An 11,752-nucleotide genomic window follows, 5' to 3' on the forward strand; every position below is an offset into this window, starting at 1 on the left:
TCCTCCCCCCACCCACCCTCCCTCAGTGTAGAAACCATGGCCCAGGACCCAGTTCAGGTCCAGATAAGTAGCTGTACTGGCAAACTCGGTTGTCTCCAGGAGGCTTCGGAAAGCTGCCCTCTGGACTTGTGCTTAGAGGAAGGGGTGTTCTCCTGCTGGCTTTGGTTAAAGGGATTCCTTACGGATCCCATTGGTGTGTGCAAGAGGAATGTGCACCGTGTACTCATTTATCAGTGCAGATGTGTTCCTGAGCATCTCGTGGAAAGTGTCCACTGTTTTCCTGTAAACATCCCTGCGTAGCACAAAGGGGCGGAAAAGGTTGAGAGGCTCAGCCCTCTGGAATATGCTGGGGAAGCCCAGCTCTGCTGGTACCTTCCCATTGCCGATGAAGAAGTGGTAAAGCCTCTTTTCCTGCAAACATTTCTCCAGGAATTTCAGCATGTCCTGTAGACGGGCCTCCAGCTTCTCTGGGCCCCAGGCCTGACTGGGACATGCCTGAAGGAGATGCAGCATCACTGTCTTCAGGTGGTAGTTGGTGAGCCCGCTTGGACCTGTGAGGCTGCACTGCTTCCCATGGAGGAAGGAGAGGATCTGAAGGCAGCTGACATGGCAGGCGTTGGCAGGTAGTGTTTTGGAAACCAGCTGGATGAATCTCCTCTCATACACCGCAAAGGTGACAAACCAGTGAGTGCTGGAGGGGAAGTCTGCTGCCAGACCGCTCCGAGGGAAATGAGAGATGAAGTAAACGTCAGAGTTCTCGTACTGCACCACAGGGGTGAGGTTGAAGGAAATCGATTTTCCTGATCTAAATTTTATCTTCAGGGCTCCTGGTGAGTCCAGGAGGCTGAAGGAGAGGTCAAATTCATACTTGTGGGAAATTCTATTCCAGGCCTTGGTGACCGCAATCTGGAACCACTTCATGACTTGGTCGGCATCCAGATACTGAGTATTTTTGAAGCATAGGAGGTCTTCCATCTCACTGCTGGGCCTGGTAGTATTGGTGTGACTATGGAGCAGGCACAGCATATCTTCCCCTAGTTTAGTCTTATCGCAGATGCAACCTGTCACATCCTCATCTGCCCTGCATACCTTGATAGTGCCATAACCTTGTTCATCTGGGGGAAAAGAGTCACCAGAGCACCAGGTCTGGGACCGAAAACAGTATGGCTCTGGGGGGGCAAAAGGCACTATCAGGTCACAGACAAAAGGCTTACGCACTCTCCAATTCTCATACATGCTCCCCACACCCATGCAGTCCTCCACTTCCATGTCAGCATCGCGGTTACAAACACTCCTCAAGGCCTCCAGCAGGTCATCTGCAAAGCCTTCCACCATCTCCCGCATCCGGGCCATGTCTCCAGTGGTACCCAGGATACGCTTCTCATAGAAGCTGGCCAAGACAGCCTTGTCAGGGAAGGCCACTCCATTAAATGCTTTTCCCAGGACAGCCATGTCATCCTCTTCTCCTCCTGTGTCCTGCCAATACCCTTCCTGGAAATCCTGCCTCCAGAGCTCAATCCGCAGGAAGATGACCATGGAAAGGGCAGTCCACAGATCCCATCGGACCTTTTCCTCTTTGCTTTCCTTCACCACCTCTTTTCCAGCCTTTTCAAGAGCCTTTTGTCTGGCTTCCTGTTCTGCGATCTCTTGTTCCAATCGCATTTGCTCCAGACGAAGGCTCTCCTCCCGCTCCTTCATCTTCTGGATGATTTCTTCCGTGTTCTCAGGGACAGTGCCATTCTCTTTAGGGAAGAGGAGTGGGTGGTTGATGATGGCTGTAATCACCACCAGGCAAACCCGGAAGATTCCCACGGGCATGGCAGCTCCTTCCCTGGAAGGAAAAGCAAGGCAGAATGAGCCACCATTTGAGGTATATTTCCTTCAAAAGAAGAATGAGAGAAAGTTCCCACTTGAATAAAAGCTTTGGCATCCTTTCTAACCCTGAGAAGAGTCTAGAAGCTTCTAGGCCAGTTTCAGCTAAGCTTCCCAAAGAGACTTCATCAGCAGATGGCGAGGATGAAAGTGTCCTCCTACGAAATTAACTCTGAAGAACAGAACTGTGAAGGCACTTGCTGCTGTCAGTGCATTGTGATGCTGTTGGGGCTCTGTGGAGGGCACATCCTCCCTCCTTTACAGTTCCCCGGAGGGAACAGAAAAGCAAGGAAGCAGGCAGGACCTCCCCAGGTGTAAAAAAGCAGGAGTGGAGATGCTCAGTGCTTTCCCTGCACAGGAGACTAATGTTGCAGACGTGGCAATGGCCCAGGCAGGGCTGTCCTGGCCACCTTTCACAGGAAGCATGTCTGGGGACCCACAGAGCCAGCTTAAACCAGGACAATCTTCACTGCCAGTGGTGGTGGGTGCCCCTGGGTGGGAAGCCTGTGTGGTTTTGTGCTTCTGAGCAGGCCCTCCAGGCAAAGCTCCTCCTGCCTTTCAGTACCCTCGGGATCAGGCTATGGCAAATCCTCCTGGTCCCAGAGATGCCTCATGACTCTGGTCCCAGGAAAAGGGCAAAGACAAAAAGATTACTAAAGTGGAAAGGGTTTCATTTAAGGCAGTGGTTTTAAAAGCTTTTTTTGTTGTTGTTGATCTGTGGAAGACATTACATGGAAGGCATTACATTACTCAGATCACATGGCTGTGATCTAAGCCATCTCCCCCAAATTGTAAGATCTCCCTCAGCCTCCTTTTCCCCAGGCTAAACAAACCCAGTTCCCTCAGCCGCTCCTCACAGGACTCGTGCTTTAGACCCTTCACCAGCCTCACTGCCCTTCTCTGGACACACTCCAGCACCTCAATGTCCTTCTAGTAGTGAGGGGCCCAAAACCGGACACAGTATTCGAGGTGTGGTCTCACCAGTGCTGAGAACAGGGGGACAATCCCTTCCCTGCTCCTGCTGGCCACGCTAGTGCTGATACAAGCCAGGATGCCATTGGCCTTCTCGGCCACCCGGGCACACTGCTGGCTCATGTTCAATCAGCTGTTGACCAACACCCGCAGGTCTTTTTCCACTGAGCAGTTTTCCAGCCACTCTTCCCCAAGCCTGTAGCACTGCAGGGGGTTGTTGTGACCCAAGTGCAGGACCTGGCAGAGATGCATGTCATTATTATTATTTACTGCTATTTATTATTACTGCTAAATACTTGGAAAGATGTACTTTGTTTAGGGGACCCTATACCATGCTGCTGTTTTTCTACCATCTCCCCATCAATATTTACAGAACAGTCAAATGGGCTTTTCTGGCTCAGGACAGATGGTAAGGGCAGTTTTCCTTCCAGCTGCTACATGTAAAGCCTTAGGAACAGACACGTACTGGATGGGTGTTCATGGGAAAAGATGAAGATAACACTAGAGAGAGCACTACCCTGGGGAAGATGGTGTCTGCTTTCTGCCGTTAGTTGCTGGGAATTCATTGTTCAAATTTTGCCTCTTTTGCACTGAGAAGAATGAGAAAATTTTCAAGTTTTAATTTTCTATGCCCATATTTTAAAAACAGAGCACATTTCTATGCCCTTATATTCTGATCACTTAGTTGGGATGACAGAAACTTCTGTTGAAAGCTCTCCTCCAAATTCAGGAGGGAGTAACAGTAATCTAAGGTTTGGTCTCCTTCCCAGCCCCTGATGTTGCTGCTTTCATCACTTGGGTGCTTTCAGGTCAATGCTCTGCTCACCAGATTTGACCTGAGCTTTCACAGGACGTGAGGAATTGTTTTTGGCAGGACTTCACTCAGATATGTTTTGTTCTTGAGACCATTTTTACCGAAGAAGTATTTTCTGAGGTGGGCAGGGCAGGAATCCTGTTCTGGTGAAGAATTTCAGACCAGAAGTAAGTGAGGTTTCCTCCCAGGTCAGCAGGTTATCCAGCACCCTGGTGTGATGGATGCTGCCAACTAGGCCAGCTCCTAGTAGACATCATGCCAAAGCACCAAATCTCAAAACAAGAGTTTCCATGTTCACCTGAGTCAGCAAGTTGGGGCTGTGGCATCTGGTGGGGCTGCTGAGAGCTGGTGGGGCTGGACTCTTCAAGGGGCTGGAGGGCCCTTATAGCCAAGGCAAACACTCAGAGCCCACATACTGAAATACAAACCAGGGTGACTAAGCCATGTTTAAAACAAGCCAGCTGGCCTGCTCAGGTCCACACAAAACAGGTATGGCAGAGCAACTGCCTTCCAAAACGTGCCTGGAAGCCTCGCCCCAGATTAGCTGCTTGGTCACAGGACAGTAGTTGGACAAAGCCACTTGCCTGATAACTATTGTTTTGCTATTTGATTGAGAACACATTAGCCTTTTGTAACATCCGTGGACATCCTGTCCCGGGTGTGCTGCAGTGCCAGTGGGGTCAGTCGCACAGCCCAAGTCGGACTTCCTGCCCAACAGGTCTGCTGTGGACTTCGGAAGCAATATTTTCCTCCCAGGGTCATCAGATCAGTATTTCCAAGGAAATGCTGATGCTCATCCTGTGTACAGGACTAGGGAGCCCTCCCTTCCCACAGACTGGTGGCTTCGGGGTGGATAAGCACGTGAGTGGCACTGACATTGCTCCGGAGGCAGACGCTACTACGCAGCCCCAGGTCCACGCGAGGAGTGATTGTGCCAGCATCTCTCCAAGCAGAGGAGCGCTTGACTTGCCCTGGGAAGGACAGGGAGTCCCTCTCATGTCTACCAGTCACTCACTATCTTTTCCATCAGGAAGATTTTCCTCGTGCCTCTAACTCTCTCTCGATGCAGGTTGAACACCTAACTTTCCAGTGACCACTGTGGGTAAAAGGAGGACAGATTGTTCTTTTCTTCCTGCAGTAGCACTCGAGATGTTCCGAGGTCCTCCCATCCTGCCTGAGCTTTTTCTGCACACAGAGGTGTTTGTAAGATGTTGCCGTAAAATCCCATGGTCCTCCACGCTCCCCCAAAGCCTGGACAGTACAAAGTTTTATTTCTGGCTCAAACTGAGTTATTCTCCTCCTAGCACTCTTTTTCAAACTGCTAAGAGATGTGGCATCTGCTAGAGTTTCAGTTTCATCAGAAAGTGGGGGATTTATCTGGCTGATTCTAAGTCACTGCTTCTCAGTGCACACAGGTATCACGCCACTAACCAGAACATGATTCTGGCCACCATTTCTTGCCCCAGAAGCTGGCAGCCACCAAAGACAGCTGTAATAACAACCAAATAAACACAGAACCAGGTCATGCCCCCAAAGCACTCACTGTTTACTCACTTTAAGGCTGGACCCAAGCGGGGGTGCCCATGGAGACCAGGAGACAAAGCTAATAGCGTGGGGAGTGTGTTACTCAGCCTCCTGCCTGCTTCTTTACTGTGCAAGCCAGCTCAGCTCTTGTAGCAAGCAGCACGTGGGCAGTCTGAGCAGTGCCTCAGGTGTCCCCTGCTATGGCCAAGAAGGGATTTTACAAACTGGAACATAGTGCTGGCTGTGAGGGAGGCAGGGGGGCAAAGGTAGGAAATGTGCATGTGGCTCCCACCCACGTACTGAGCCGTTAGGGTAGGATCCCAGCCAGGAACAGCTTAGCTTTTTAAGCCAAAATGAATTTTGTCTGTTAATTCTGAGGAAAACAATTGGAGTAGAGTGAACTTCTGTGGTGAGGTTTTCTGGTTGTTTTTTTTTTTTAATTTTGTTTGTTTGTTAGGAGGAGAAAAGACAAAAACTAAGGAGAAAAAAAAAAAGGTTGGGTAACCAACCTTGCCAGCTCCCTCCCCCTCAAATCCAGTAAGATGGGAGCCCATCAGGGGCAGTAGCTGGTCGTTCCTTTGCACAATCTTTCATCAGCACAGATGGACACAAACCCTCTGATGCTTTAACAAAAGCCTGATAGCATCAACCACAATGTATGGAGCAATGTCACCACACAGATGCTCTCTGGCCTCCACCTGATGCTCGTGCTGGGACCCACTCTGGCTGTCACCCTCTCAGCCCCATGACTTCCCTTGCACGTGCAGCAGCCAAGGCTCATTGATCTCATCTGACAGTCACCTCACAAAGGTGGTGAGCATACACAAAGGGTTCAATTGACAAAATATTTATTTAAATCTGTCCTCCTTTTTCCCACTTCATTCCCAACGAGGTGGAGAAAAATCACACCAGTGCTGTTCAATCAGGCAGCGGTTACTCTGGCTGTCTTCATCACTACACATCCAGTTTAACTGTATATTGTACATCCATTGAAACTAATGCTTCAGTATCAAAAGGGCTGGTGGAAACATTATTAGGAAGTTGATTTCCCAGCAGGGATACACTACTCCAGCACACCTAAGAAGAGCGTGTGTGGATACTGGCACAGCTCAGACATGACTCGTGGAAGGATTATCTTTGACATGTGAAACTATGAAGCCCCATTTCAGTCATGTAACAATGAGCACTTATCTATTACAGACAGTAGAAATCGGGGGTTGCCAGACACCTCCACACTGAGATGCTGAACAAAAACACAGCAAAAAGAAATTGTCATTGCAGGCATGGGAATTTTGATCTGAAATCTTCTACTCCATCACGGTCTTGATTCAGTGACAAAGTCACACTCCTGTGCCAGGAGACCTGCAGGCCCAAGTATCTGCTTAAACAGGCCTCAAAAACACTGTGTGGGATTGGAGGGTTTTGTGCCATGTTAGATTATTGTTTTGCTAACTAGTTACAGCTGTTTATATTCAAACATCTGGGGAGGAACAGCATTTCAAAGGTGGCTATTGTAGCCAAAACTCACCACAGAAATAAGAAGAAATCCTTCATTCCTTTGCCTGAAATCCCAGCTTTTTTATAAAACACAATATAGTTCCTTACATAAAGTAAAAAAAAACCCAGCAACCTGACTGTGAAAGCCCCTTCAGGGATGGGTAGAGGGTGTGGAAAGAGGGGAGAGCAATAAAGAGCACTTTTGCTGCAATGCCCCATTTCCTTGGCTCTTGCTAAGATGACTCTCTGACCTAAGCAGAGGCACTCTGGATGGTACACCAGCAGGAACAATCAGGCCCTCTTACTTCATTACCTGGTGGCTCTAGAAAAGAACGTGAGAAACACCACAAATGCTTTGGGAAGCAGTAAGCCCAGTCTTGGCTCACTAGTCATAAACCTAAAAATTGCCAAGAGACATGCATGCATATAAAAATGTTGGCTGCAGAGTACTGCTAGCTAATGATGCTTTTCAATATAAACAAATAAAAATCCGAAGAAAAAAAACAAAGCCATACAAGAATTCAAACTGTCCCACTTCCATACAATACCTCCATGAAGCTCATTCTTTCTGGGTGTCAACTCAGAGCCCTTTTCACCTAGGTGAGCGACTCACGGACCAGCCTACTGCCACAAGCACCCAGATTTAGTAATTTTCATGTGCACTTTCCTCAGTCGACCAACAAACGAAAACATCTGTAAGCTCTTTCTTTCACTGAGGAGTTTGTAAACTGAATGCTGGGAAGAAACACCCTGAAAAGACTCAATGGGATGAGAGCTATCTAACATCACTGCTGCAGCAAAAGCACCAAACACACCGTGAAGGCTGTGAAGCCACGTGGTTTTCATTTGGGATGTGTGGGGTGAACACACAGGCTTGCTTCCTTTGTAACACAAGCACAACAAAGGAAGGTTTTGTTCGAGAGCCAAGGGACAGCCTCTCTGCACACTTAAAGGCTAAGTTACAACGTAATGAACTGTGAGTCATAGCTGGGGGCCCCTTCTCACAGACACAGAAATCCCCTCTGCTGCAGCAGACAAGGAGCTTAGCTTAGCAAGGAGCAAAGAGGGCTTCCAGCTCCGCATGGGAGACTGAATGTGAGCAGGACCAGCAGCAAATACCAGGCTGAGCTGAGACCATGTGTCATGGATGACCTACAGTACAAACCCGGCCCTTTCAGTGGGCATTTCTCCCTGTAACTCCTTCAGAGCTTGAGATCATAACCCTGCACTCATTCCAAGAGCAGGAAGAAGCTATGGCTCAACAGGGAGGTGAGACAGACATGAGCCAAGCACCTTCAGCCTGTCTTTTGACTAGCTTCAGAAGAGCATGGCCATGACACTTAGACGGAGCATAGCCAGCTCACTATGTGGGACCGCAGCAGTGCAGTATATCCGTAAGTCACCTAGTGTTCTGGATAATTTATGTCATGGTGTGTTACAGTAGGAGAGAGTCAGCTGACGGATTCCAGCTACCCAAAAGACAGACATCCATCTCATCCTTGTCCCTACCAGCCTGGGAGAAAAAGATAAGGATCTTCTTCGGTTATCATGAATGGGTTACAATCTGCAGTGCAGAAGTGGCTGTGCTGCAGAAAATCCAAGTGTTTTCTTTCACGTTTACAAGAACCCAAGGGTATTTGGTTCACTGAGGGACACGGTTTAGTGCAGGGTGAACGGCTGGACTCGATGATCTTAAAGGTCTCTTCCAACTGGATGATTCTGTGATTCTGTAAATCTCCAAAGTCCTTTAGAAACCAGACTCTCACCTGAAGCCAGTGGCAGTCAGGTACCTGAACATCCAGGAGGAGGTAGCTTAGGATCTAAGCATTCTGGGTGCAGACACACACAAGCACGTGCCCTGCTGGGAAGCACTATACTATGAACATCAAGTGTCATGGTTTAAGCTTGAGAATGTCTCCTTAGCTCCATCCCTGGTATGTATTAACATTCTACAAGAGCTAAAAAAAAAGAAAAGAAAAAAAGAGGGTCTGAAAAAGCAATAGAGTGTCCCCCCTCTGCCTACACTGCACCTGGATGATTTCTGGCAGGTTTTGTCTACTTTGCTCTGAAAAGCTTCCAGCAAATCTCTATCTCCACCTCCTAAGGCAGTCTAGACTACTGCTTAACTACCCCTGCCTGTAGGAAAGTCTCCTTATCACTGCATGTGCTTTCTCCAAAACAAGCTCTTAGCCCTGCTGGGATTCTGGCAGTATCTGGTTTCAGGGAACTACTTCCCTCCCTGTGGGCAGCGTGGGAACCTACTTCTTATCAGGTGCTCCCTGATAATCACAAATCCTCTGCAGTTTGGAAAAACTGCAAGCAAGACACTCTGAAGCTGATTTTCATGGTTTTCATTTGAGTTTGGCCACAAACTATCTTTTCAATCGATGGTGCCCACCATACCTTGAGGCAACCCAGAGAAATATACAGTTGGTTACACAGGTGTCTCAGCTGACACCTTATAGCTAATGTCACTTTTCTGCTCAGGCATTAAGAACGTCCTCTACGTGCTCTTCCCCATGGTTTCAAAAGCGAAGGAACAGTACGTTTTCCTTTGCCAGGCAACTGAAATAACCATAGGAATCAGAGGCTGTGCCTAAGAGGGCTTAAATTCTGCAACAGTTGGCCTCAATGGTCCTCATCCTTGCCAACACCATGTTTCGTTTTCCAAGCCACATGCACAGCAGTGGGTGCATCATTTGCTTTCCCTAGAAATGCTGAAAAAGCATTTCTGCCTTGAGGCAAATATCACCAATACAAATAATGTGCTAGATCAGCCAGAAAAACCTGCCTCTGGAAGAGGGATAATAATGAAAGACGGTGGGAGGGGGGAAGGAAAAAGAGTTTCATTTACACACAGGAAGATGGCAATGGGCCATCTCTCATGGCTTTGATTTGGCCTGTCTGGAAGAACATGCCAGGGAAGCTGAGCTTTGCTAGAGCAGAGGAGATGTTTGAACTGACTGGGATGGGAAGAATGGGACAGACACCACCCAACACAGAAGCAGATCCAGAATAAATAAGAAAAAGAAAAAAAAATCACTTGGAGTACACTAAGTAGCAGGTACTCAGAGCTGTAGCAGGACATTGTGGCAGCCAGGATTGTGGCACTGGTGGCTCCCTCTGCCAACAGGTCCGGTTCTTCCCTTCTCACCACTGCTACCCGCAGAGCCTCCTGTCACATGCTCACAGAGTGACACTGCCAGATGTCTGGGTTTCACCTGGCAGTTCTACTTTCAGTGGGTTTTTCAGGGGGTTTCGTACAAACGTGGAAACTCTACACACCGCTGGTTTGTAAAAGTCCCTATTTCCCTTCAATCTTGCTGTCTCTGCTGTCACCTCTGATAATCAGGAGGTTGTCCAGGCACTTCCAGGCCTTTGCTCTCCCCTCTTACACCTGGAAGCAGGGTGATCTAGTGCCTTCCCAGTCTGGGTAAGGTACCTCTGGCAAGTTCTCTCACATAGCAGCAAATGCAGCAGTAGCTGCTGTCAGCAAAGATTGGACCTGTTGCTTCCCTTCTGCCATCACTCCCTGAATAGATCCCAATGGTACCAAGCAGTCAGATAAAGGCAATTTTATACTGAATGTCAAAAGAGAGAGGCTTTTAACACTGATCTCCTAAACTGAAGCCATTTCCAAGTTTAACCTTCACAATATTGCTACTTTTGCTTTGCAAGTGCTGTCTGACCCTTGCGGCTGGGAATGTTTACTAAAATATGAACCACACCACTTTCCTTCCGGCATTTCTGATGCAAGGCTCAAGATCTCCCAGTGAGAGCCCATCAAGAGGCTTTTTTAAATCTCATCAAATCTGGAAGGAAGGATGACCCCTGGAGCACTTACCTGCTACACGACTCTGCAGGTGCTCATTAAACTTCACATTCATGCTATCGCTGTGATGCAGAGAAGGCTACATTCAGTCACCTACTGCTAAAGCACCACCAGGAAGTCTGCAAAACACAAAGAGACCAAATGAGGAAGTTCAGGCAGAAGACGGGTACATAATGCAGTTATCTAAATTAGAGATTGATTAAAAGAGAGATTAACTCACCCTCTTTCCTAATAAAATGATCATAAGAGACAAGAAATAATCAGGTTTGAAGCGATCAGGGCTTCAGTCAAAGAGCTTCTCCAATGGAAAAGCCTGCAAACCACACCGCGAATTTGTCAGCGTTGTAGACGTACTAGCAAGCAAGGACCTCCCTCCTCTCTCTCCATCCTCAGCCACCATTTAAAATGGATTACGGTCAAATGAGCAGCTGCATAAGTGCTAGGGCTGGGACAGTTTTGTCTGGGGTTGGTTTGTTCCAGAAAAGGCATCTAGCTGCTTTAAGTAGCTTGTGAGGTAGAAATACTTGCTCGAGGAGCTGAGTTTATAGAGCTAATGTGAGAAACAGAAAATGCAGAGGAAGAGGCAGGAAATCAGTCAAGAGCATACAGGAATATGTGAAACAGAACCGCAAAAGATAAACTACCGTATTTTAGGAGAGAGTGGTTAAGAAATTTTAGGTGAAACAGGAAATGAAGTGAAGTCCTCCCAGCAGAAGGAGGAGGGGATGGGCCTGGCAAGCTGGTTGCAGGCAGATAGAAGAGACGTTGTTACCCAGTCACACACAAGCGGGGTGGGGAACAGGAATCCACCAACCTCATTACCAGCCACGATCACCACTTCAAACCCTCTGTCTTGATCCAAAGGATGATGAAATAATGACTACCCCTCCGTGGGCTGAGCAGAGCTTTGGATCTGGGTCCTTTAAGGGCTCAGCATTAGGTCGATGTGTCCTTGCTCTCCTGAACCCCCTCACTGTTCAGCTGTTGGGGAGGGGATGGCTTAACCCTACCTCCTCCCACATACCTGCTCTGACCAGACTGTGTGTACAGTTTCACTTCTCCATTTCTGTCTTCAACTGTGAGGGCAAAACAGGCAAATGAAAATTGGCCAAACAGGCTCTGCCCTGACCTCCCAGTACCTCACAGAGCTGCTCATGCCTCTGCACAACCCGCGCCATGACACTACCAGCAGCAGGACAGACTGCCAAACACAGGAGCGAGACAACCCAATCCCCAAGGGG

The 11,752-nt window shown here is 48.2% G+C and overlaps 1 protein-coding gene across 1 annotated transcript; it reads right to left on the reverse strand.

Moving 5' to 3' along the window:
• Positions 1–165: 165 nt before the first annotated feature.
• Positions 166–10,563, reverse strand: ITPRIP (inositol 1,4,5-trisphosphate receptor interacting protein). The gene is made up of 2 exons (XM_010135590.1): positions 10,524–10,563; positions 166–1,831 (listed from the first exon to the last, which is right to left on the reverse strand). The coding sequence occupies exon 2, from the start codon at positions 1,816–1,818 to the stop codon at positions 166–168; it is 1,653 nt and encodes a 550-aa protein (XP_010133892.1). The 5' UTR covers positions 1,819–1,831; positions 10,524–10,563.
• Positions 10,564–11,752: the final 1,189 nt, after the last annotated feature.

Source organism: Buceros rhinoceros, unplaced genomic scaffold (assembly GCF_000710305.1).
Source record: "Buceros rhinoceros silvestris isolate BGI_N320 unplaced genomic scaffold, ASM71030v1 scaffold23744, whole genome shotgun sequence".
In the NCBI taxonomy this organism is placed as follows: Eukaryota; Metazoa; Chordata; class Aves; order Bucerotiformes; family Bucerotidae; genus Buceros; species Buceros rhinoceros.

Excerpts from the sequence above, each read along its gene's own strand:
- ITPRIP (XM_010135590.1), bottom strand. The coding sequence starts at position 1,818 with ATGCCCGTGGGAATCTTCCGGGTTTGCCTGGTGGTGATTACAGCCATC.